Source organism: Muscardinus avellanarius (assembly GCF_963383645.1).
Source record: "Muscardinus avellanarius genome assembly, chromosome: 18".
Classification (NCBI taxonomy): Eukaryota; Metazoa; Chordata; class Mammalia; order Rodentia; family Gliridae; genus Muscardinus; species Muscardinus avellanarius.
The window spans coordinates 25,424,113-25,451,891 of NC_137804.1; the positions used below are offsets into that span (position 1 = coordinate 25,424,113).

Here is a 27,779-nt window from a genome sequence, read left to right on the forward strand (position 1 = left end):
TAATCCTGATGACTTGGAGAACTGAGGCAGGAGACTCTCAAGTTTAAGATCAGACTGGAAAACATAGATCACATCTCAAAATAAAAAATAAAAAGGACTGTTTCAAAATAAAGAATTAAAAAATAGGAGTAGGACTGGGAGTGTAGCTCAGAGGTAAATGCCCCTGCATTCAATCCCTAGTGCTGCAAAAACAAACTTAAAACGTGTCACAGGGTGAGCAAAGGCCCAGATCATACGAAACCTCTCGGGTTACTATGATGATTTCGGTTTTTATCCTATTTTGGTCTAAAACACCTTTAATAAAGGTTGTGCATATGTTAACGTAGTTCTCTGATTTCAACCCCTTTGGAAAGATACCCAGGAGTGGTATAGCCAGATCAAATGGTGGATCTATTCCCAGCTTTCTAAGGAATCTCCATACAGATCTCCATAGAGGCTGAACTAGTTTGCACTCCCACCAACAGTGTAAAAGAGTTCCTCTTTCCCCACATCCTCGCCAGCAATTGTTGTTGTTTGATTTCTTCATGTTTGTCACTCTGATTGGGGTTAGATGGAATCTCAGCGTAGTTTTGATTTGCATCTCCCTGATGGCCAGTGATGTTGAACATCTCTTCATGTATCTATTGGCCATTTGTATCTCTTCTTTTGTGAAATGTCTATTCATTTCAGTTGCCCATTTCTTGATTGGGTTGTTTGTTTTGCTAGTGTAGAGTCTTTTGAGCTCTTTGTATATTCTGGATATTAGCTCCCTATCAAAGTAGTGGCTGGTAAAGATCTTCTCCCATTCTGTAGGCTTCCTCTTTAGGTTCCTGATGGTTTCCTTTGATGAGAAGAAACTTTTTAGTTTGAATAGATCCCACTTATTAATTCTTCCTTAAATTTCCTGTGCTTTGGAAGTCTTATTGAGAAAGTTACTCCCTGTACCTATATGTTGAAGTGTAGATCCTATGCCTTTCTCTAATAACTTCACAGGTTGAAATCAGAGAACTACGTTAGCATATGCATACCCATGTTCATAGCAGCACAGTTTGTAATAGCCAAAATATAGAACCAACCTAGATCTCCATCAACAGATGAATGGATTGCAAAATTATGGGAAATACACACAATGGAATTCTATTCAGCTATAAAGAAAAATAAAATAATAGCATTTGCAAGAAGATGGAAGGAACTAGAGAACATTATGTTAAGTGAGATTAGTCAAGCACAGAAAGAGAAGGGACATATGTTTTCTCTAATATGCCCAAGCTAGGGAGTAGTGGTAATACCAGAGGGACTCCAGATGATGGAGGGGAAATCTCAGCAAAGCTTGAACGGAAGGATAGGAGAGGAAGAAAGCTGAGGTTGTTCAATGGAGGAGCTACATCCGAATATGTGTAATAGCATAAATACAACATGACTAACCTGGACACTCTCTATGGGGGGGGGAGAGAAGGGGAAGGGCATGAAGCACAATGTAAATGTACACCACTCTCAATATGTTCCACTTATAAAAAATAAATAATAATAAGTTAACCTACTAGTCTAGACCATTTCTTGAACATCAATTTGAATTGCAATGGGTTAAGCGACAATGGACAATGATTAAATATTGATTTTATAATAAAAAAATAATACTAAAGGTTGTGATTTTCGCCGGGCATGGTGGCGCACGCTTGTAATCCCCGCGCTTGGGAGGCGGAGACAGGAGGATCGCGCAGGTTCGAAGCCAGCCATAGCCGCGCTGGCTTAAGAGACCCTGTTTCCACATAAAAAAGTGTCTGGGAGTGTAGCCCAGAAGTAGAAGGGTTTTCAGGAACGCCAGTACCACCAAAAAAAAAAAAAAAAAAAAAAAAAAGTTGTGATTTTCTTTCTTTCTTTGTTTTTGAACCCAGGGACATTCTACCTCCGAGCTATACCTCCAGCCCTATTTTTTATTCTTTATTATGAATCAAGGTCTCACTAAGTTGCAGAGGGCCTCACAAAGTAGCTGAGGTTGGCCAAAAACCTTGATTCTCCTTTCTCAGCCTCTCAAGTACTGAGATTACAAGTGTATGCTACCAGGCCCAACAAAGGTTGTAATTTGAAACAAATGTTGGGAAAGCTGAATAAATGAGTGATACCAAAAGCAGTGTCTTAAGAACAGAAGACAATAATTTAATCTAAAAAATGAATGTTTGGCTTTTCCTCTTCCTTTCCTGAATAATTAAGTCCTAAAGCCATTAGGCAAGGCCAGGTCAAGTAGGAGTCTGTACAGGATGAGGAAGCCCTGGGACCAGAACAGAATGTTGGAGTCCTACAAGGGTGCAGAGGGCTTTCCCAGAGATTGGCATTTGTAATCATCAGAGCACAAGAAGGGTGAAGAAGACATTTTGGTGAAGGGGTGACCTGGGGCAGGATGTCCAAAAGTGGCGAGGAAGGCATGCACACAGGAGGGCAGTTTTAGAGTACATACATGAGGAGGGCTTTTGTGCGGGGTGGAGTCTGGAGCAGGATTTCAGAACCCAAGGCAAGAGGGGACTGTGTGGAAAAGAGGGCAAACTCAGAGCCCTCTTTTCCACACAACTCAGAGGTGACTAGAGCATCTATGTAGAGTGGCTGGGTCTGGGTGTCAGAGTCCAAGCAGAGAGAGAAGGGCTTCTTGGCATGGAGGAGAACCTAGTGCTAACACAGGGTATTGGTGAGTGAGTAGAATGAGGAAGGCGTTCATGCAGTAGGGCAGTTCAAGACTAGATGTCAAGTCGGGCATGGTGGCGCACGCTTGTAATCCCAGCATCTGGGAGGCTGAGACCGGACGATCGCAGTTCGCGGACAGCCTCAGCTACTTAGTGAGGCCCTCTGCAACTCAGTGAGACGTGGTTTCAAAATAAAGAATAAAAAATAGGGCAGGGGGGCGTAGCTCGGAGGTCGAATGCCCCTGGGTTCCATCCCCAGACCCGCAACAACAACAACAAAAAAATAGGTGTCAGAACTCAAGAGAGTTCTGCAGGTAGAGGGCGGTGGCAGTCTAACTTTGGTTACATACACAGGATAGATCAAATAAATATAGTGAAGAATGTAGATGCCAGGTTTTTCAGAGGAGAGAACCATGAACATGAGAAGGAAATGAACCCTGTCGTGCCGGATTAAAATATGAGGTATCCATGGAATGTCTAGTTTTCAATAAATACAGATGTAAATGTGTAATGTATCACATATGTATGTTTCTTTTCTTTTTTTTTTTTTTGAAAAGCATGATACGATTTATTTTTTTGTGGTACTGGGAATGGAACCCAGGGACATTCTACCTCTGAGTTACACCTCCCTCCCTATTTTTTTTGTATATTTTTTTATTGGGGCACTGTGTTCATACATTATAGTGGGATACAAACTTTTGTAGACATACATGCACACATCGCCCAGTCAGCCCCCACCCAATCCCCATCCCATTCCCTCCCCATCCCTCCTTCCCATGCTTGGCTTAGTGGTTGACATCTAGTACTATAGCAATTTATCCAAAATTAAAAATGATAATCTCACATAACAATTTCATTTGTCTGATACCAAGCTTTTGATGACTTAAAGATAACATTTCAATATTTCTTTTTGCTTTCTTTCTTACCAGAGAATTTTTTTTCTATTTTTTTAGGTGAAACTATCATATATTTATATATTTATTTTTCAGGAAAAAAATCTATCCTAATATGGAATATGGACTCTAGATACCCAAAACGATCTTGAAAAAGAACAAAGCTAGAAGATAATATATTTTCTGATTTCAAACCATATAAAGCTACAATAATTGAAACAGTGTAGTACTGTTCTAAAGGCAGATATATAAACCATTGGAGTTAAATAAAAGCCTAGAGCTAAATTCTTCCCTATATTGTCAAGTTATTTTTGACAAGGTTTCCACGAACATTTGGTGGTGGAAATAATAATCTTTTAACTAAATATTGTTGAAACATAATAATTACATGGAAAAGAATAAAGTTGGACCCTTACCTAATCCCATATAGAAATATTAACTCAAAATAGATAAAAGACCTAAATATAAATCTTAAGACTATAAACTTTTAGAAGAAAATCTGGGTCATAAAACCTCACAACATTGAAATTGGCAGTGATTTCTTGGATATGATTTCAATGGCATAGGCAACAGAAGAGTATACAAACTCCCTAAAAAATAAAAAAATATTGTATATCCAAAGACAATGTAAACAGAGTTAAAAGTTACTAATAGAATGGGATAAAATATTTCCAAATGCTATATCTGAAGGTATATTAATATTCCAACTAGACATCCTAAAAATTAACAACAATAAAGGCAAGCAATACCATTTAGAGATAGGTAAAAGACTAACATAAGTAATGAATCTCCACAGATAACCAATCTTAGTTGACTGTTGGATGGAAACTCTTTTTTCTCTGGTTCTGGTGTGTGTTACCTATTTCTTCTTTGTAGTTAATCTCTTTGAGTATTTTCTCTAGTGCTGGTTTTGAAGACATAAATTCCTTCAGTTCTGTTTGTCATGGAAGCTTCTTATTTCTCCATCTAATTTGATAGAAAGTTTTGCTGGGTAGGAAATTTTTGGCTGAAAGTTGTTTTCTTTCAGAGTTTGGAATATGTTACTCCAAGCCCTTCTGGCTCTCATGACTTGGTTTGGGAAGTCTGGAGTGATTCTAATTGGTTTGCCTCTGAATGTCACTTGGCCCTTTGTTTTTGTTGCCTTTAAGATTCTTTGCTTGGCTTCCACATTGGTTATTTTGACAATTATGTGGCGTGGGGATCCTCTTCTCCGATCCTGTCTAAAGGGAGTTCTATAAGTTTCCTGGACCTGTGTATCAACCTCTTGCTCTATGTTTGGAAAATTTTCTGCTATTACTTCCTTGAAGAGATTGTTGATCCCTTTGGTTTCACTTTCTTTTCCCTCCTCTATTCCAATTATTCTTAGGTTAGCTCTCTTAAAATGGGCCCATATTTCTTCAATGTCAGATTCCTGCTGTCGGATATTTTTTTCTAGATTAGAAACTATGCGTTCATTTTTGGAATGATCATCTTCTAGGAGCGAGATTCTGTTCTCCATGTGGTCTAATTGGTTGTTTGTGCTTTGAATTGAGGCCTTTACTTCATTAATTGCATCCTTTACCTCTTTTTGGCTCTCTCTGAGTTCTTTTCAAAGCATCTCTATTATTTCTACAGTTATTTTCCTGATTTGATCTTCTAGAAATCTCTGATTTTCTGTTTTATCGGGTTCTGATGTTGTGGGGTTGTGGGCATTCATTGCTCCAGTGTTATTCCTCTTTCCCATGATTTCGGGAGTTTGTGCCTGCTCTGGGTTCTTCCCTTGGGTCACTATGACTTCGCTTAAGGTGCTCTGGATCTCGAGTCTGTAGTATCTCTGACCCCACTACTCTTTTACTGGGTTGTATCACAGAGTCTCCGACCCAGGGAGTCGATAGAGGCTGCTTTAGACTATGGGGGGGTGCCAGGTTGCACGTTCTCCTATGGTGTGATATCTCTGCCACCGCCACTCCCCCACTGGGTCAAGTCCCAGGGAGTACAGTACTGGGATTTCTCCTCTGTGGCCCACAATTTGACTCACTGTTCTTGAGTACGCAGATGTAGCTGTACCGGACTTGGTAAATTCGCTGCTGCTGCCACCGGTGGCAATATGGCGCCGCTGCCACGCCCTCAGCCGTGAGGCTGGCGTATTTTTTCTTCTCTGGTTTTGAGTTCCACTCTGAGTCCCTGCAGCGCATGCTGAGCTCAGCCACTGGGAGCTTTAGATGTTCCCTGCGCCGAGAAATCCCGCCTGGCTGTTCCGCAGCGGCTCACCTCGGCTTGCTGTAGCCGTCCGGTGAATTCGCCGCTGCCGCTGGCAGTATGGCGCTGCTGCCGCGTCCTCAGGCGTGAGGCCAGTGTATCTCCTCTGTGGCTCTGAGCTCTGTTCTCAGTCCTCTTTCTCTCTGGAGCCTGGTGATTTTTTTGTTTCTCTGGTGATGGTGTTTTCTGGCTATGAAAGGCGCTGATTTTGTGGTAAGGGAGATTGGTTGTTAGTGGGGCTCTTAAGTCCCGCTTTTCTCGGTCGCCATCTTCCCGGAAGTCCATATGTATGTTTCTTAACACTTCTTTGAGAAGACCTGAGATCAGAGATAACCCAATTGCAATAAATACTATACAGCCCAATCTTGACTTCCAAACACCGTCCTTCATTATAAAGAACCAGGAGTCCTTGGAGAAATGGCTGATTCTAGAACTTGAAGCAAGTACAGAACAAGATGTGTCTAGGATGTCTTGGTATTCCAGAAAGTAGAAAGTGCTGATGTGGCAAAGGATGTAAAAGTCAGCATGAAGGAGGTCCCCTCATTGTCCATAGGGGAAACTTTAACATCACAATAAGTAAAGACATTATAACTCATTAAGTAAAGTAGGAAAATGTGAGGGCATGCTGATATAAATAAATGAATAAATAGAAAGTTTGGTGGGAAAATATTTACAATTGGATTAAAGTATCTCCTGTACAAAATACTCTATTATAAAGACTAAAAGAGTAACTTCACAATGGAGAAAACTAGCATACCATCTTAATCAAACGCTCGAAGTTAAACATTCCCAATTATCAAAATAATGAGCTGCTTGATAAGAAATAATGAAATGAATGCACCATCACTCCTGTGATATTTCTACCAAAGATGCCCAACTAAGCCTCATTGGGAGGAAAAATCAGTCAACCATAAATGAGCATTCTACAAGCGACTGTAATCTCTATTGAGGTCAGAGTTAAGGAACTCCTGAGGAATCTATTATTATTAACTTAATAATCTATTATTATTAAGGAACTACGGAGGATCTATTGCTGATTAAATGAAACTAGAAAGACACAAAGGCAATGTGTCATTACAGACTGGGTTCTACTGCTCTAAAGGATCACAGGTGTGTAGCACCATATCCAGCTAAAATAATGTTTTTACAGTGTCTTCTAATAATAAAATAAATTCGTTTATTTAGGTTATATTTGTGAGGTATAGGGCAATAATGTTTACTATTCTAGATAGTGTTGTCTCCTGAAGTATTTTAGAACATTTATTATTCATTGCATTTTGCCAATTTTTACTGTGTCTCATTCTGGGAACTTTAATTAGAGAACAATTTAGTTTGCTAAATACTTGCTCATTTGTTGGTACAACTTGTAAGCTAGGCATAGTAGTGCTTGCCTGTCAGGAAGCTAAGATGAGAAAAATCACATGAATTCATAAGTTTGAGACCAGCTGGATGACATTTATCTCCATGAAAGGAAGGAAGGGAGGAAGGGAAAGAAGGAAGGAATAAAAGAGAGAAACGTTCTTTTGTCTATAATTCCCTTACTGGTCTATAGTGATGCCATCATCTATCTACCTGGTTTCCTGAGCTAGGAATAGGGGAATCATGTTAACTTCCTCCCTTTCCTGTCCTTCAACACATACATACCCAAGTGTACGCATGCACACACACACATACACACACCTACATCTGATTGGCGTTAAATCATGTATCTGCCTCAAGATATCTCTGGGACCTGGGCATGGTGGTGCATGCCTGTAATCTCAGGACTTGGGAGGCTGAGACAGGAGAATCACAGGTTTGTAACCAGCCTCAGCAATTTAGCAAAGTCCTCAGAAAGTTAGGGAGATCCTGTTTCCAAATAAAAAATAAAATAGTACCGGGGGTGTAGCTCAGAGGTAGAATGCCCCTGGGTTTAATCCCCAGCACGAGAGAGGGGTGGGGGGTGGATAGAAGAAGAAGAAGAAGGAGGAGGAGGAGGAGGAGGAGGAGGAGGAGGAGGAGGAGGAGGAGGAGGAGGAGAGATCTGAAAAATCTTTGTAATATCATCAATGACAGTAACAAATAATAAGTTTGTATAATGCCTTCCATATGTCAGGTACTATTCCAAGGGCTTTACAACAATTTTTCCATTTGATTCTCCTGCAGTACCATAATCGTCTTTTTATTGAAGAGGAAACCGAGGTTAGGAGAGGCTAAGTTACATGCCCAATATCACATAACTAAAAAGTGGAGCTGGAATGTGGACCCAGGTGCGGTGGCATCAGAGGGGCTTTTAACCATTCCTTAATCCTGCTTAACCCTGCACAAGCAGATTTGGACCCTTTATTGTGCCTATAGCCTCTGCGTCTGCATCTTTATTTTCTTATATCGTAATTGTGTGTGTACTTACTGGTGTTTCTGTGTTTATAAAAGCAGAGAGAATGATGAATCCACAGCAATGCACTTGTACTCATTAGCGATAACGAATTCACATTTACCCAGCACTCTAAACGCATCGTTTTCCAACACTTACTTCAATTATTTTTTTTCTGAAATATTTTAGAGCAAAACCCAGACATCATGAACTTTCACCTGTAAAAACTTAAGTAGACTTTCTTTAAAAGGGCATTTTTATATAACTGTAATTGCATTGTCATATGTAACAAAATTAACAAGAATTACTATCTTCTTGGTTATTAATATCTTGAAGACAGAAATGATTTTGTCTCTATACTCCGAGTATCTAGCCACACCCCCAATAAATGCTACAGTTTAAGAATTATTAGATGTATGTTCTGATCCAAAGGTTTGTTTTTAAATTGTTTAGACCTATAACATTTATCCCCCAGAAACAATGTCTTAAATAGCTATCAGGTTTTTGGATTAACTGACAACTCCCACTTAATCTACAGTGATTAGATTAAATGGCACCAAAGTTTAGGGCTGAGCCCCTTGGAGCCCTAAATCCTAAACTGCTTTATCTTTTGGATATTAAGTCTCTAGAAAACCTAAATCTAGTTTAGTTCAGTTCTAAGTGTTCTTGTCCCCAGTGTTAATTTGGGAAGGACACGAGGACAAGGGCTATGCTGGGTGGAAGTGTTCATTGGTAAAGTTTTCTTAGAAGGATACATGACAGTATCCATCATATAACAATTTCTTCTTCAAAGACACTTTCTATGGAAATGCTCCTACATGTGTGCGAACATGTAGTATTTGTTGCCGTAATGTTTGTGATACTAAAAAATAAAGCGGAAACAACCTACGTGCCCATTTTTAGGGGTATATGTCAATAAATTATGGTTCCTCAATCCAATGTACTGTCAAGCAGCAGCTGAAGAAGGAGGCAGAGCTGTACATGCTGACAGAGTTGGAGGAGTACAAAGCAAAAGTTACGGACTAACACACGTGGCTTTGTGTAGATGAATATTCTGTGCGTGCATCCTCCTATTTATTTTTTTAGTTTTTATACGTTCATTGGTGCAATGTAATTATATATCATAATGATATTCAAAGTGATACAAGTATGTATGCACACATCACTTGGTTTATTTCCCTTTGCATACCCACCTCCTTCTCCCCCTCCTCCCTCTCTCCCCATACCTGTTATTGAAATTGATAGTGAAGCCGGGCGTGGTGGCGCACACTTGTAATCCCCGCGCTTGGGAGGCTGAGACAGGAGGATCGCACAGGTTCAAAGCCAGCCTCAGCTACTTAGTGAGGCTCTAAGCAACTTAGTGAGACCCTGTTTCCAAATAAAATATAAAATAGGTCTGGGAGTATAGCCCGGAGGTAGAAAGCTTCTGGGTTCCACCCCCAGTACCACCAAAAAAAAAAAAAAGAAATTGATAGTGAACCTTATTTCATAATTTATTGAAACATAATTTATTGAGACATAGCCTTATTTGAACTGCTCCCTTCCTCAGACCTTGCTTACCCTCCTCACCTCGTCCCCAGTGCCCTTTCACTATTTTTCTATTTTCTCTTCATCATTTGACTGAAATCACTTTTGCTTCATTTTCTTGCTCTCGATTCCACACACAGTAAAACATGACACTCGACTCTCTGAGACTGACTGACACCACTTAGCACAGTATTCTCTAGTGTCATCCACTTTCCTGCAAATGACATAGTTATGTTCTTCTTTATGACTGAGTAGAATTACATTACGTATATATACCACATTTTTGTTATCCATCCGTTGACAGACCTCTAGGTTGATTCCATAATTTGGCCATCGTGAATAGTGCCGCTATAAACATGGGTATGCATGTAGCATTCTAGTTTCTAACTTCAGTGTCTTTGAAAAGATATCAAGGAATGGGATGGCAGCCGGGCGTGGTGGCGCACGCTTGTAATCCCAGCACTTGTGAGGCTGAGACAAGAGGATCGCAGGTTCATAGCCATCCTCAGCTACTTAGGCCCTCTGCAACTTAGAGAAACCCTGTTTCAAAATAAAGAATAAAAATAGGGCTGGGGTGTAGCTCAGAGGTAGAAGGCTCCTGGACGAGGTTTCAATCCCCAGAACTGCAAAATAAGTAAATAAGTAAATAAATAAATAAATAAATACATTTGTAGTTTGAATGATTTTATATCAAATTTGTTAAATGAGAACCAGATAAGCTGGGCATGGTGGCACACACTTGTAATCTCAGCATTCGGGAGGCTGAGACAGGAGGATTGTGGTTCGTGGCCAGCCTCAGCTACTTAGTGGGGCTCTCCGCAACTCACTGAGACCCTGTTTCAAAATAAAGAATAAAAAATAGGCTGGGGGTGTAGGTCAGAGGTAGAATGTCCCTGAGTTCCATCCCCAGTAGCTCAAAAAAAAAAAAAAAGAAAATCAGATATATACAAGACACTATACCATAAATAATTTTAATTGATTTTTTTTTTTTGTAGTACTAGGGATGGAACCCAGGGGCATTCTACCTCCAAGCTACACTTCCAGTCCTATTTTTTATTCTTTTATTTTGAAACAGGGTTTCACTGAGTTGCAGAGGGCCTCACGAAGTAGCTGAGGCTGTCTGCGAACCATGAAATGCTGCTGGGATTACAAGCATGCACCACCACGCCCAGTCCCTTTAACTGATTTGAAAATGAAAAATATGAAACTTTATTCTTTTGAGATTCAAGAAGAACAAAGCCTAAAATATTTTGTACATGTTATAAAGTAAATGAACTTATTCAAGCAACCTTTATTTATTATCTCCTGTATGATTGGCAGCATGCTGGGTCTAAGGAGAAATAGACTCATGTATGAAACAACCCTACTCTCCTCAACCTTATAATAACTGGGAACCACGAGACTCTAGTACCAGCATTGGCAGCCAGAGCCCTGGGGACATAGAGTGCTGCAGATGTGAAATGTCCAACATGAATCAAGATTTTTAGATTTTGCCAGGCATGGTAGTGCACGCTTGTAATCCCCACGCTTGGGAGGCTGAGACAGGAAGATCGCACAGGTTCGAAGCCAGCCTCAGCTACTTAGTGAGGCTCTTAGCAACTTAGTGAGACCCTGTTTCCAAATAAAATATTTTTTAAAAAAGGTTTGGGAGTATAGCCTGGAGGTAGAAAGCCTCTGGGTTCCACCCCCAGTACCAAAAAAAAAAAAAAAGATTTTTAGATTTTTATCTCAGTTTTTAGAGTAATACCCTGTTTTCACATTTTATTAAATTTTAGTCACAAGCCGGGTGTGGTGGCGCACGCTTGTAATCCCAGCATTTGGGAGGCTGAGACAGGAGGACCGCGGTTCACAGCCAGCCTCAGCTACTTAGTGAGGCCCTTTGCAACTCAGTGAGACCCTGTTTTAAAATAAAGAATAAAAAATAGGGCTGGGGGTGTAACTCGGAGGTAGAATGCCCCTGGGTTTCATCCCCAGTACAGAGAGAGAGAGAGAGAGAGAGAGAGAGAGAGAGAGAATGAGAATGAATAAACATCAATACGTTTCCACTCTAAACTCTTCATAGATAAAATGTTAGGTTCAAAGAAATGAAAAATGTTTAGAGTATTTTCAGTGGTTATTGGCAAATACATACATCTGTGCATGTCAAATTCCAGCAAAATATGGAACATAAAAATACATAAAATTAAGCCGGGCATGGTGGTGCGTGCTTATAATCCCAGCATTCGGGAGGCTGAGACTGGAGGATCGCAGATCCCTGTTTCAAAAAAAAAAAAAAAAAAAAGACTAAAAAGTAGGACTGGGGGTATAGCTCGGGAATAGAATGCCCCTGGGTTCCATCCCCAATACCACAAAAAAAATTAAATTAAAAGTTCTATAATTTTTCTTTCCATTCAATGCTTACTGTCACCCTCACTTTCTAAAGAAAGGATAGAAGAAAAAAAAAGGAACAAATTCACCCTAACACAAAAAAGGAGGGGCTAAGGACATAGCTCATCATTTCACAAAAGAAGAAATATATATTGAAAAATAAGCATATAAGGAAACAAATGTCTAATATTACTTAAGGAATATAAAAATGTCTTCCAGGTGGGCAATAATTTTAAGTGTTTATAATAAATAGAGTGTTAGGTGTGGGTAAGGGCGCTTATATGACTGTCCAACATGCCGTTTGACTTTACTGCTGAGTACATTTCAATAATCATATATATTTTTCATTTTATAAGTTCCATTTGGCTCTTTTTAAAATATTCTTGGTTGTTCCTGATAGCTTTATTTTGCTTGTCTCTATGCATGATTCTAACCTTTAGTTTCTTAATTTTTTTATTTATAGCTACTCTGTATCTTATACCTGATAATTCCAGCCACAGCTGAATTTCTCCTGAATCTGTTATTAGTAAGAATGTACACTTGACTGCTATAATGCAGAGACCCCAAATCACAAGAGAGACATTTATGCTCTGTTCAAGTAGTCCAGTACTGGTATGGAACGTCCAACCCACAACCAACAGGGTTCCAGGCTACCTTCTCTCTTACTATACTGCTACCCTCAACATTTCACCATCTCATCCAAGTTCAGACAACAAAAAAAGAGATGGGGCTGGGCATGGTGGCAAAGGCTTTGTAATCCCAGCATTTGGGAGGCTGAGACAGGAGGATCACAGTTCGCAGATAGCCTCAGCTACTTAGCGAGGCCCTTCGCAACTCCGTGAGACCCTGTTTCAAAAAATAAAAAGACTAAAAAATAGGGCTGGGGGTGTAGCTTGTAAGTACAGTGCACCCTGGGTTCCATCCCCAGTGCCACGAGAGAGAGAGAGAGAGAGAGAGAGAGAGAGAGAGAGAGAGAGAGAGAGAGAGATAGGTGGCAAGAGGAAAAACAAAGCCCTACCTTTATTCAGATAACTTCAGATAGCTGTGCTTAAGCTCATGCACATATCACCCCACACATGGAGTCACATGACCACGCCAAAACACAGGGCAGCCTGGTAAATGTAGTTATTAACTTTTACCTAAAAATTATATTGCTACTTAGTGAGTATGAAATGGATATTGGGAGGTAACTAGCAGTCTCTGCCACATGGTTGAAATCTTGGGTTGGAGCCGGGTGTAGTGGCGCACACTTGTTAATCCCAGCACTCAGGAGGCTGAGACAGTTGGATCGCGGTTTGTGGCCAGCCTCAGCTACTTAGGGAGGCCCTCCGCAAATTAGTGAGACCCTGTTTCAAAATAAAGAATAAAAAATAGGGCAGGGGTATAGCTCAGAGGTCGAATGCCCCTTGGGTTCTATCTGAAAAAAAAAAAAAAAAAAAAAATCTCAGGTTGGTTTTTTTTGTTGTTGTTGGTACTGAGGATTGAACCTCTAAGCTACACCCCCAGCCCTACTTTATTTTTGTTTTGAAATGGAGTCTCACCAAGTTGCTGAGGCTGGCCTTGAACCCTTGATTCTACAATCTCAGCGTCCCAGGTACCAGGATTACAGTTGTGCTCCATTCAAATCTTGATTCTGATGTTATTCCTTCCCTTGTGATGACTTTCCTCATGAGTTTGATGATCTTTGATTATAAGCTTATATTTGTTTGCTCTTAATTTATTAGAATCTTGTGAACCTAAATTAGAGATAATTTCCTCCAGAAAGGGGTTGGTCTGCTTTGCCCAAGACAAAGAGGTTGATGTGTCTGTCCTGAACTTGGTGTTCAATCCAGCTTTCTCACCTGCTGCTAGTCCAAGGGTTACTCTCCTGGTCTCAATGATGCTAAGATATTTGTTCTTGGCAGCAATACCATGTTTACCATATGGTTAGTCTTCACTGCTTATAGTTCTGATTTCACTTCTTAGCTGCTTATTTTGGTTTTGGTTTTAGTTGATAAACAAAATTTTCCTCATCTGTTGAGATCTCAAAAATACACTTAAGGTATGTTAAGGTCTACAATCTGGTTGTTTTATAGTAGAAAGGTGTTTCAAGGAGTATGAGACAACATATTGCCAGACTAGAAATGCCCCATTCACTCTTCAATTTACTTCAAGTCTGTGTCTCTCAAGTTTGCCACAGTCGCCAGTAACCTCCTTGTTAACAGACCTCGTGGCTCTGTCCCTGTGTTCAGATTAACCTCTCAGCAGCACTGACACAGGTGAGCATTCATTTATTCTTTTCCCTAATATGAGCCAAACACTATTTTGAATACTAGAGAGTGAAGAGAATAGATAAAAATCCTAAAGGGAGGAAACAGACAACAAACAATACATATAAACAGATATGTAATATGGCCAAAGGTGACAATTGGTAGGATACAAAAATGAGAGCAGGGCGAGGCACATCAGAAGTGCTGGGAAATAGGTAGCAATTTTTAAAGGCATAGGAAACGAAGGCCTCATTGACAAGGCGCTATTGGGGCAACGACTTGGAGGAGGTGAAGGAGGATACATGGGAGACAGACATTCCAGGGAGTGACAAAAGCCAGTGCAAGCCTAGAGGCAGGGCTGTGCCTGGTGTTTTCATGAAGAGGAGGAGGAGGACTATGTGGTTAGAACGGAGGGAGCAGGGGAGAGAGTAGCAGGAGAGATCAGCGAGGTGAGACAGCTGACAGGTCATGTCGGGTCCTGCAAGCCACTGTTACTGAGATGGAGAGCTAATTTTTGAGTAGAGTTGCAACATGGACTGACTGATGTTTTGAAATGGCCCCTCTGGCTACTCATGCCAGAAAGCCATAGGGCACCAAGGGTGGCAGCGGGGACCACTAGGGATGCTATTGTCTCCATCCTTTCCCTTGACCTTTTTGCTCTCTTGACTCTATTTCCCTGGCTCCACAGTTTTCTCCAGCTGCTCCTTCTCCAGCATCACTTCTTTCCCACGGACCTCCACATACTGGAGAACACTGTTCTAATCTCTGGGTGGTCTCATGAAAATCTGTGACTTTTAAGACCATCCTTTAGATCTCCATTCCTGAGTTTACACTCATATCCAAACCAGAGCTCGTAATTTTATCCCAAACTTTTTCTCCCCAGTCCAGGATGCCACTCTCCAAAAATTGGCACTTTGTTCAAGCAAAAGAGAAAAATAAAAAAAGCATAGTCACTCTTAATTCCTCCTTTTCCCTCACCACCATATCCAATCCAAAATAATTCATTTTACCCCTGAATCAATGAGCTATTTGTTCCAAAATGCTATGTGTAAGCCTGGCATGGTGATACACAGTTGTAATCCAGTCCTTGGGAGGCTGAGACGGGAGAGTCAGAGGTTCACAACTAACCTCTGTAACTTGTGAGGCTCTCTGCAACTTAGTAAGACCCTATTTCAAAATAAAGAATAAAAAATCAGGCTAGGGGCAGCGCTCAGAGGTAGACTGCCCCTGAGTTCAATCCCTAGTACCACACACACATAATACATGAGGGGGGGGGGGATTCCCTATGTGCAAAAAATCTCAGTGGTTTGAACAATGAGTATTTTTCTCACAAAATTGTAGGTCATTGGGTGTTTGCCTGGGCTTGGCTGTTTTTTTGTTGTTTTGTTTTGTTTTGGTTTTGGTGGTACTAGGGTTCCTGGAAGCCCTTCTATATCTGGGCTACACTCCCAGACCTATTTTTTTTTTTTTTTTTTTTTTTTTTGGAAACAGGGTCTCTTAAGCCAGGGCGGCTGGCTTCGAACCTGCGCGATCCTCCTCTCTCTGCCTCTCAAGCGCAGGGATTACAAGCGTGCGCCACCACGCCCGGCGGCTTGGCTGTGTTTAAGTGAGTTAGCTGCTGGTTGCAGAATGGGCTGGGGTCTGATCCAGTGTGTCCCTTCTGGGGTTCAGGCAGAAGTGCAATAGCTACCCCAGGGATGATTCCATGGTGATATCAGAAGCCCAAGAGAGTCCACCAGTCATTCCGGCACATTTGAGCTTCTGCTCATATCTCTTTCTATTGGCTGAAGCAAGTCATTCAGACAAGTCCTAAGACGAGGTAAGAAGTGCAGTGTCTACCATGAAGCCATAGCAGGGGGATGGGTATATAATATAGAGAAGAATATAATATAGAGAAGTATATAATATAGAGAAGAATAGAAATATAGGATTGAAGAATCGGAACCAGTTTTTCAGTTAATCAGTCTGGCAGTCTCCTAAGGACTTGTACCTCTCTCCAAACTCACTGTTAACCCTTTCATCCAAGGACCATCATAGCATCTCTGGCCCCTAAATAGCTGTTTTCACCAGTATATCCCTTAACCGTGTCTAGCACACGGTGTATATGCAATAAATTTGCATGAATAAGTAATTGCCAGCTGACTTCCCTGGTTACACTCATTCCCTCTAATGCCTTTCCTTATGGCATCCAGAGTGAGGTGAGGGATTGCAGTGCTGAGGACCAAACCCAGGTGTTATGCATGCTAGACTAGTGCTCTACCACTGAGCTCATACACTCCCAGTCCCAAAGTGAGCTTTAAAACAGATCCTTTCATATCTGCCCCAGTTTAAGCCCTACCCTGGCTTCCCTTTGCACTGGAACTCCTTACCCTGGCCTTTATAAAACTCATTCATTATCCAGCATAGCCTGGATCTCCAAATTCTTCTGGTGCTGCTAACTCCATTCCAACTATGTCCTTTTTCTTCTTCACATATTCCAACTGTTGGCCCAGAGCGGTGGCACACACCTATAATCCCAGTACTTGGAGGGCTGAGACAGGAGGATCTCAAGTTTACTGCCAGCCTCAGCAATTTAGCAAGACCCTCGACAATTTAGTAAGACTCTGTTTCAAAATTTAAAAAAAGGCTAGGGATATAGCTCAGAGGTAGAACCTGGGTTTGATTCCCAGCACCAAAAGAAAAAGTGTGGTGAGTGTGGGGGGAGATCAATAAGGTAAAATTTTCCTTAGAAAGTAGTTAAACAGAGCTGGGGGTGGTAGCACACACTTGTAATCCCAGCATTTGGGAGGCTGCAGATTCTTGGCCAGCCTCAGCTACTTAGGCCCTTCGCAGTTTAGCGAGATCCTGTTTCAAAATAAAGAATAAAAAAATAGGGCTGGGTGTGTAGCTCAGAGGTAGAATGCCCCTGAGTTCCATCCCCAGAACTGGAAAGAAGAAGAAGAAGAAGAAGAAGAAGAAGAAGAAGAAGAAGAAGAAGAAGAAGAAGGAGGAGGAGGAGGAGGAGGAGGAGGAGGAGGAGGAGGAGGAGGAGGAGGAGGAGGAGAAGGAGGAGAAGAAGAAGAGAAAAAAGAGGAGGAGGAGGAGGGGGAGGAGGAGGAGGAGGAGGAGGAGGAGGAGGAGGAGGAGGAGGAGGAGGAGGAGGAGGAGGAGGAGAGTAAGTAGTTAAACAGAAGCCCACAGTGTTGCACTCCTGTAATCCCCATAGTTGGGAGGCACAATCAGGAATATTCTAGATTTGAGGCCAGCATGCAGTAATTTAGCAAGACCCTGTTTTTAAAAATAAAAAGGCTGGAGGTGTAGCTCTGAGATAGAATGCCTCTGGGTTCACTTCCCAGTAGCACAAACTCAGAACTCAGCAGTAGAGCACTTGCCTAGCATGCATGAGGTACCGGCCTGGGTTTAATACCAGTGTGAGTGTGTGTGTGCTTAACTATGTTCTTTTCTTTGGAACAACTGTGTTAGGAAGTGAAATTATTCTCTTTACTTTGAACAATCATGCTTTTAAATTGCTTGGAGGTAGTTACATCGGAATCTTCTTATAAACTTGTATCCCTCGTTTAAAAAGTAGAGATGAAGGAAAGGAATTAGTCCATTAATTATTTAAAATACTCGGTGCAACTGTTTCTATGAATTAATCCAGGCACTTGGAAGACAATTACACGCAGTGTTAATGACATTGCCAAGCTTTTCCAGTATGCTGCACTCCAAATGCAATTGTGTTTCCATTGACAACATTCACTATTACATATGCATATGAACACCAGGCATTTTCATCAGCATTACCGTAATAGCATTAAGAGATTATTATTTTTTCCAATTTCATAGGAAGAAAATTCACTTAAATTAGGTTATTTATTACTTGACTGCTTCCTAGCTTGCCTGCATGTGTAACTGGAGTCTATGAAAGTATGAACTTCAGAATATAAAGCATGATTTTATACATTAATGATTTCAAATAAAAGAGGAGTGCTCAGGGTGTGCATCACTTCTTTCAAGAAAGTTAAATCTGTTTTCTGCTTAGGAGAGATAACACTTTTTGTCCCAGTAGGTGCCCCCCCTGGTGTAGCCATTAGTTGCTAATTACTTGCAAACAAATAAACAATTAACTCCTTAAGCTGCTAGCTGGGCAAGAGTTCATTGACATGCTAAAACTTTCTAAAACAGGATTTTAATTAGTGACGTTCTAAATCCAGCCCCCTTGTCAGCAGAGCTATAAGGTGAACTGCAGCAAGATCCCAGCCCTGTGTATGTGGGGCAGAGCCAGCAAAAGGGCCCGAGCTCGCCCATGAGAGGATGTCTCCCAGCCTTCAGGAAGCTGCTCAGCTTAGGGAAAGCAAACCCTCACCCTGCTCCTTTTCAATTGAGAGCATCTTAGGACTGGACCAGAAGAAAGACTGTGTTCCATCAACGAAACCCCACAGGCCCTGGACAGACACCTGTGGCTCCTCAGGTATGCCACTGCTTAATCCTTAAAGTTTTTTTTTAATTTCATTTGAGTTTTTAGTTAATTTTTAACTTTATACCACATAGAGGTAGAGAGAAACTGTGACTTCAGTTACCTGACTAAAGCATCTAGGATTTGTAATGCCTCCTACGGAGTCCTATAGGGAAATAAAAAGATTATCTATCAGCCTTAGAGCTGAGTGGGCATAAGTTTCTTCACAGGAAATGCCAAGCATCTGCATTTACTTCAGAAGGTTTATTTGTTTATTTGACACATCACATATTCTATTTTCACAAAAAAAAAAAAAATTACAGGCTCCAAAATGTTCTTTGTCACCAAAGCAGAATATTCATTTTTGTTTGGCTTTTGGGTTTGGGGTCGATGATGGGCAGTTCTTTTGTGAAACCAAGAATTCCACTAGAAAAATTAAAGACAAGTTACTGGAATTACTTCTTCTAAAAACTTTGCAAAACTTAGGAATGCCCATCTAAGATGCGGCTTATTTTTCTGATTTTAGAGAAAGGTGGTAATCTATGTGGACACATCCCAAGCCTTCCCAATGGGATCTCGTTTCCTTGTACGATGGATCACCCAGTTCAAGAAGAGAGAGCTTTGAAATATGAAAATTACTTTTCAGCCTCAGAAAGACTCTCTTTGAAAATGGAGATGAGTTGGTATAGAAGCCGAAGACCAAGAACTGCTTTTACTCAAAACCAGGTGGGAAGTTTTTTTCATACAGTTATGGTAACACAAAGGCTTCAACTGATGCCCTGTTGAGAAAAAGCCAATTCACTCTGGGAATTTCAGGTTAGAAGCCTTATTAATGAAACAATAGACGATCATATATTAACAGTTTCTGGATAATCGCTTTAACAAAGGAATTTAAATTAGTCGCCCAAGGTTTGAGTGCAATTATTTTGCTATACAAATTATGTCACCAGAATGGAATATTAACATTTTAAAGAACTATTTTCTTATTCTAGATTGAAGTACTGGAAAACGTCTTTAGAGTAAATTGCTATCCTGGCATTGATATTAGAGAAGACTTAGCTCAAAAACTGAATCTAGAAGAAGACAGAATCCAGGTAGTTTTCAAATTTAGTTGTTCCTCATGATGGTTGAAATGTTAAGAATATTAAAGTAATGTTTCTGAGACCTGTTTTATTTTTCCTTAATTTTAGATTTGGTTCCAAAATCGACGTGCAAAACTGAAGAGGTCCCATAGAGAATCACAGTTTCTAGTGGTGAAAAAATCATTCCAACACAAATCTGGAATAGATAGAAAGTTAAACATGTGAAATTATCCTCCAGTTATAGAATATGAAAACTCAGTGGAAATACCAAGTGATATTTTCTTTCCTGCATTTAATCTTAGTATTGTGATTTTTCTGAAAATATATTGTAAATAGTTATGATAATAGCATGGTGCATATTATATATGAACACTCTTGGTTACAATAAAGACCTTTCCTATATATTTCAATAAAATTTTCAGAAAAGTCAGCTATTTTTTAAGTGAGCAAGGTTAATCTAATAAATTAGCATGCTAAAATTAGTAAACTTGTGACTATATAATTCTACATGCTGGATTCCATTTACAAAGTATTGCAAGTAAAATAATCCAGAACAAAAAAGAGTGTAATGTGTTTCAATTAGTTTCCTTCAAGCACATTTTGAACCGGGATCCTGCTTAACTATATTATAAAATCTGATTGTTCATCCATCTTGGTGTGTCTTCTTTTAAATTGGTGTATTTTAAGTATACACAGTAGTGGACTGTGACTTATGCTTACATGTGCATAACATAATTTGGTCAGTTTCACTCCCCAGCACCCCTTTGCCCTCCCTCTCCTTTCCCTCCACTCCACCTTCCCCTCACTCTTTCCTCTGCCCTACCAGTCTCCCTTTTAACTTTTGTAAGATCCCCTTTTTGCTTTTTTTTCTCTCTCTCGAGTTTCCACAAATGAAAGAAAGAAAACATATAACCCTCAAGTTTCTGAGTTTGGCTTATCACAAATCTTTAGTTTCTCTTGACTTATGGATTAAGCAGTGATAATTTCTCACCAAAAAATTCAAAACAAATTCTTATAGCAGGTCAGTTTCTGCTTTTTTAAAATATGCTTTATTGGTGCATTGTAATTATATATCATAATGAGCATCAGAGTGACAGAAACGTATATATTTGTAGAAATATAAAAGTATCTGCTATCATAGTCACACCACTAATATTTACTCACAAAAGTATTAAGTTGCAAATAAGTGCAAATTTTTAAATAGTTTTCTACTTCATTTAATATTGTGCTCTATTCTAATCCCCGTAAGTGATAACAATCATATGGTTCATATTTGTTTCCAGTTCAGTGATTTCCAATCAACTGTGCATTTTATTACAATATCATGTTGACTGAGAAGTCAGGAAAATTGCATTGTCCTCCTAGATAGTCACTGACAATAACTGGGGTACTTTCTAAGTGACAAAACTATGTTTTCTTTCCATCACCTATTTTTTCCACTGTACCTGCCTCTTAATGATAGGAAGAGGAGTTGAGTGGCAGGAAGTCCTCTCCACGGGGATTGGGTGTTTGTATTCCAGTTAATGGAAGACCTTCAGTAGGTGGAGGTTGTTTTTTGAAGTGTCAGTGTGAGTCCAATGGAAGCCTTATTTCAGCTTCTTCTATGTGAATTAAATTCTCCCTTGCTTCCCTTTTCCAATTTCCATTTTTTTTTCTTTCCAATTTCTCCCTCCTTCCTTTCTCCTATTAATGAGAGTGAAAAGGGTTTTTTTTTTTTAAATTATTGAGTCTATTACCTTTATATGTAGATACATTCTTTTCTGGCTTTTTTTTTTTTCTTTACTTTTTTTTTAACTAGAGGGCCTTTTCAGTTGTTTTTGAGGGGAAAAAAGTCATAATTTCAATTTTAGAGCTTTTGAAAATCATTTACTGAGAGTGCATCTTGAGTAGAGAGCTCTGTATCTGAACAACATGCCAACAATAAACTGTGCTTATTCTGTTCCACCTTTGCTGGGATAGGGAGAGAGGAAGAAAAGAAGAGCACCAGGATAGTTAACAAGAGGACCAGGGGTGCTAACTGTCCTCCAGGGAAGACAGGGACACTTTTCCCAGTGGAAAGAGCTGCTTTCGTTAATATAAAAATTGGAGCACTCTTTATATTAGTCAAAATTTGTCCACCAAGAGCTTTCTTTGCTCTCCATTAGGTTTCTATGAAATTCTGTTATGGAGGAGGCCTTGGGGGAGTGAATCAGAGAGGATGTGTATGGTGTTAGCAAGCGTCTTTTTCAATCCCAAAGGTCGTTTACATACTGTAAGCAATTTAAGCAGTAGAGAAGTAGAGTAAAAATCTCCCTCAGACCTCAATTTTTTTTTTTTCCTAGTGCACTGATGATTGAACCTAGGGGCATTCTACCTCTGAGCTACACTCCCAGCCATATTTTCATTCTTTATTTTGAAACAGGGTTTCACTAAATTGCAGAGGGCCTCACTAAGTAGCTGAGGCTGGCCGTGCACCTATGATCCTCCTGTCTCAGCCTCCAGAGTACTGAGATTACAAGCGAGGGACCCCACACCCGGCTCTCTATTTTATTTTTTATTTGGAAACAGGGTCTCACGAGGTTGATGAGAATCTCACTGCTTGCTGAGGCTGCCCTTGAGCCTGTGGTCCTCCTGCCTCAGCCTCCCAAGTACTGGGATTACAGGTGTGTGCCACCACACCCAGCTCCCTCAAACTTCATTCTTAAGATAACTATCATTAAATATTTTTATAGATGTTTTGTATATCATAAAAGGATCTGCGTATATGTATATATATACTATATATTATGTGTATGTGTATGTGCATACATACATACATTTTTGTTGGTTTCTTGTTTGTTATTTTTTGAATACTAGGGATTTAACTCAAGATCACTTTACTGAGCTATACCCCTAGCCTATTTTATTTTTTATTTGGAAATAGGGTCTCCCTAAGTTACCATTTGCTGGCTTTGAACCTGCACTCCTGTCTCATCTCCCAAATATTACATATTGGTTTTTGCTGGTTTTTTTTTTTTTTTTTTTAATGTGTGTGTGTGGTACTGGGGGTGGAACCCAGGGGCTTTTCTACCTCCAGGCTATATTCCCAGACCTATTTTAGACTTTATTTGGAAACAGGGTCTCACTGAGTTACTGAGAGCCTCACTCAGCAGCTAAGGCTGGCTTTGAACCTATGCGATCCTCCTGTCTTAGCCTCCCAAGCGCGGGGATTACAAGTGTGAGCCACCATGCCCTGCGAGCTGTTATTTATTTTTTTTAATATGACCACATTTTATAATTTATTCTGTTTCTTTCAGATATCTTGTCATGTAAGAATTACAACTTTTTTTTTTTTTTTTTTTTTTTTTTGCGGTACTGGGGATGGAACCCAGGGGCATTGTACCTCTAAGCTACACCCCCAGCCCTATTTTTTATTTATTTTGAAACATGGTCTCACTGAGTTGCAGAGGGCCTCACTAAGTAGCTGAGGCTGTCCGCGAACCGCAGTCCTTTTGTCTTAGTCTCCCAAATGCTGGGATTACAAGCGTGCGCCACCACGCCCGGCTCTCTTTCTTCTTAATAGCTGCTGAATTGGGGATAAGATTTCAAGTCTTATACAAAACAAGAAACTATTCAACAATATTAATATTTAAGTATTTTTGAAGTAATACTATTTTACAAATTGTGATTTTAAGAGTAAGGTTTGTCTAGAATGTAATTAGAATCAAATGTAACCTCCAAATCACTAAGTAATGACTATAGAATCCAGGAAAAAAAATGAAACAGCATTACAGATATTAATCAACAACTAATAATTTGTTAGCACCAAATTTGTACATTTATTTATTTATTTATATTTGGTATTGTAGATTGAACTCAGAGACATTCTAAGTCTAAGCTACACTTTCAGCCTTTTTTTTGTGTGTGTGTAGTACTGGGGATGGAACCCAGGGACATTCTACCTCCAAGCTGCACCTTCAGCCCTATTTTTATTCTTTATTTTGAAACAGGGTCTCACTAAATTGCAAAGGGCCTCCCTCACTAAGTAGCTGAGGCTATCCACGAACCACAGTCCTCCTATCTCAGCCTCCCAAAGGCTGGGATTACAAATGTGCATCACCATGCCTGGCTACTTCCAGCCCTTTTTATTTTTTATTTCAAACAGGTCTCACTAAGCTGCAGAGGTTGGCCTGGAACCCAAGATTCTCCTGTGTCAGTTTTCCAAGGCCTGGAATTGCAGGCATGTGCTACCACTCCTGGTATATCCAATTTATTTTAATCATAAAAATGGATCATACCTATAAACATCATTATTTCAGTATTTTCCAGCAACAATTTTATCTAACTGATTTTTGTGGTCCTAAAGTACAGCTCAGTTTGTAAGTGAAATAAACTGTATGTTTAGCTGAAATTATATATTTATAAGTGAAATTACTTATAATAGAAATGAAATTAGTTGCCAGGCATGGTGGCGCACACTTGTAATCCCAGCGCTTGGGAGGCTGAGACAGGAGGATCGCACAGGTTCGAAGTCAGCCTCAGCTACTTAGTGAGGATCTCAGCAACTTAGTGAGATTCTGTTTCCAAATAAATTATTTACAAAAAAGGTCTGGGAGTATAGCCTGGAGGTAGAAAAGCCCCTAGGTTCCACCCCCAGTAACACACACACACACACACACACACACACACACACACACGAAATGAAATTACTTATAATAGAAACTTATGTAGCAAATTCACAATACATAAGAATATTCAAGATGCAAGATAAAATATAAGTTCACTACTACATTTCCTCTAAAATCATAAAAAAAAACTGGTCTACTAAAGAAAATAACAAATCAGTAAAAATTTTGGAATTACAGTCACTGGTAACTTGGAGAGAATATGATATTCAGGGGAAAAACTGGACTTAAAGGGAAAAAATAAAGCAAAATGGAAATAAAAACCTACAGTAGAATCCTCCTTTCCTCAATTCACACAGGCCCTAATCCAGAGCTTATCTCTGCTCCTAGTAATTCCAGGCCTTTGTCTCCATTAATGCCTAGGACAAGGTGAACAGTGGTAACAAATCAAACTAATGCAGTCGGGCTAATACCTGCAGCGTCTCTATTATCTGACAACTGCCTCAGTAAGGTTATTTGGTCTCCAGTAATGGCATTCGTCTCTTGTGAAGCCAGCCAGACAAAGCCCATCACTAAAGAGGGCTGATGGAGACAATAGCTGTGTGTGCTGGTGGTCAACTTTTGAGTTAATCAATGTTAATAGCTGCTTTCACCGATTGCATCTTATCACCCATCACAAGAATGGCATGAACCTCCCTTTACCAAGCCCAGAACACAGCACCATCAACCTGGGTCTCGTGCCTACCTCAAAGGGCAGGGAGCCCAAGCTAGTCTGTTTACCGGATGTGAAACCCAAGTCATTAGAACAAATGGTGACTTGCTGTCTCCATTCCATTGTGGCCGCTAGCAATAAAAACTCCTCCACATGCCTTTGGCTAAATTCATTGCTCTAATTTTCACTCTCCTTCTCCTGTTGGGGAAGCTGCCCACAGCAGTCAAGGTAGCTATTGGTGACTCTTAGCACTTCATACGCTATCAGACTTACCCCTTCCCATTTTTCTCTTATTATTCTCATCCTTTTCCTTTTTCCTGGATAATTAGGCTTGGCAAACATGTTAGTGTCAATAGGCCTTATAGAGTTCCACAAACGAACCTCTAGATTAAAGAGGGTTTTTTTGCATACTTTTGCCTGGTGTAAAATCACCATCTAGGAGCTTCCAGTCTGTTCTCTTCCTCCATGTCTCCTAGGATGGACCAGGGGACCATCTGCTTTAATTAGCATTTTATGACAAGTAATTTCAGTGGAGTAAACGATGCCTTAGCTTATATCCTCTTGTCCTATTTACCACATCAAAATCTTGCAAATAATCTGAATAGTAGCTGCTCCTTCAGGCATGTCTCCAAATGGAGACACATGCCATGGGATGACCCCAATCTGCAGCCTGGAGCCCATTCCAGCCCAGCCCCGCCTGGCTACATCAGCCAAACCTCTGCCGACCTGCTGGCCGGGGATTGAGCTTCCAAACTCTGCGTTTAAGGGCCTGGTAAAGACAGCATTGTCGTAGTTACACAGAGTACTATAGTTCCTCTTATTTCCTTGTATCAGTTCTTCATATAGTAAATATTTGACTACCATTATTTCTCAATTTCATATTACTCAATTTATAAACATTTGCTTTTTATATCTTTTGCATACATAAATTTAAGTATTTGCAGTTAAATCTGTCTTATCATGATTTTTTGCACTTCTTTATCTGAAACTTTCCCATTCTTACAATCACCTTCTAGTGTTTTGATAACGTGTGTGTGTGTGTGTGTGTGTGTGTGTGTGTGTGTGTGTGTGTTGTTTGGATTAAACCCAGGGACATTCTACCTTCGAGCTACACTCCCAGCCCTATTTTTTATTCTTTATTTAAACAGGGTCTCACTAAGTTGCAGAGGGCCTCAATAAGTAGCTGAGGCTGTCTGCAACCCTGAAATCCTCCTGTCTCAGCCTCCCAAGTACTGGGTTTACAAGCGTGTGCCACCAAGCCCAGCTTTTATTTTTTATTTTAAAACAGGGTCTTAGCCAGGCGTGGTGGCGCACTCTTGTAATCCCCGCGCGCTTGGGAGACAGAGACAGGAGGCTCACGCAGATTCGAAGCCAGCCTCGCTGGCTTAAGAGACCCTGTTTCCAAATAAAAATATAAAATAGATCTGGGAGTGAGCCCAGAGGTAGAAGGGTTTCCAGGAACCCCAGCACTACCAAAAAAAATAAAATTAAATTAAATAAATAAAAATAAAGCAGGGTCCTAGCCAGGCGTGGTGGCGCACGCTTGTAATCCCCGCACTTGGGAGGTGGAGACAGGAGGGTTACGCAGGTTCGAAGCCAGCCGCGCTGGCTTAAGAGACCCTGTTTCCAAATAAAAAATATAAAAATAGGTCTGGGAGTGTAACCCAGAGGTAGAAGGGTTCCATCCCCAGTACCACCAAAAATAAAAATAAAAATAAAACAATAATAAAAATAAAACAGGGTCCTAGCTGGGCAAATTGAGGCACACAAATAATTGGTTAGGCCATACAGCTAGGAAGTGGCCCAGCCAGAACTCAGGCCATCTCCTGTCTGATTCCAGGGTTGTCTTTCTGGGCTGGGGATGTGGCTGAGTGATGACAAAGCATGTGCCTAGTTTTTGTGAGGCCCTGTGTTGATCCCCAGTACCACAAAAAGCAAACAACAAAGGCCAGCCAAAGTTGCCTCTTTGCACTAAGGCTTGCAGAAGACAGAATTACTAGTGTGATGTCAATACCTAGAAAAGTGCACTGTGTTTTTCTTTTCTCTGCTTTTCTTTCCTTCCTTTTGTTGGGGACAGGAATAGAGGTCTGATGTTTTGATACCTAAAGCAGTCAAATTTTCTTAAATTCCAAGAATTTTTGGGGGGCGTCTGGGGATGGGACCCAGGGGCATTTATTCTCCGAGCTACACTCCCTGCCCTATTTTTTATTCTTTATTCTTTAACAGGGTCTCCCTAAGTTGTGGAGGCTTTATTCTTTAACAGGGTCTCCCTAAGTAGCTGATGCTGTCCGCAAACCGCAATCCTCCGGTCTCAGCCTCCCAAATGCTGGGATTACTAGCATGTGCCACCATGCCCTGCTCCAAGAATTCATTATTAATAATATGTTCTCTATTTTATATTGTCATTAGAGAATATGTACCTCCTTGTCTATACACATTTAAACCTTACAATAAAATTTTAACAATAAGCTGGACATGGTAGCACACACCTGTAATCCCAGTACTTGGAAGGCTGAGATAGGAGGATAATAGTTTGAGGCTACCCTGGGAAACTTAATAAGACTCTGTTTCAATTTTTATTTATTTATTTTTTTATTTTTATTGGTGCACTGTATTCATACAACATAGTGGGATACAAACTTTTGTAGACATACATGCACACATCGCCCAGTCAGCCCCCACCCGA

At 40.3% G+C, this 27,779-nt stretch overlaps 1 protein-coding gene across 1 annotated transcript; it reads left to right on the top strand.

Annotated features, from left to right (window-relative positions):
* Positions 1-18,574: 18,574 nt before the first annotated feature.
* Positions 18,575-20,023, top strand: HESX1 (HESX homeobox 1; the record flags this gene model as incomplete). The annotated part of the gene is made up of 4 exons (XM_080715369.1): positions 18,575-18,731; positions 19,243-19,442; positions 19,709-19,810; positions 19,907-20,023. The coding sequence occupies 4 exons, from the start codon at positions 18,575-18,577 to the stop codon at positions 20,021-20,023; spliced, it is 576 nt and encodes a 191-aa protein (XP_080571495.1).
* Positions 20,024-27,779: the final 7,756 nt, after the last annotated feature.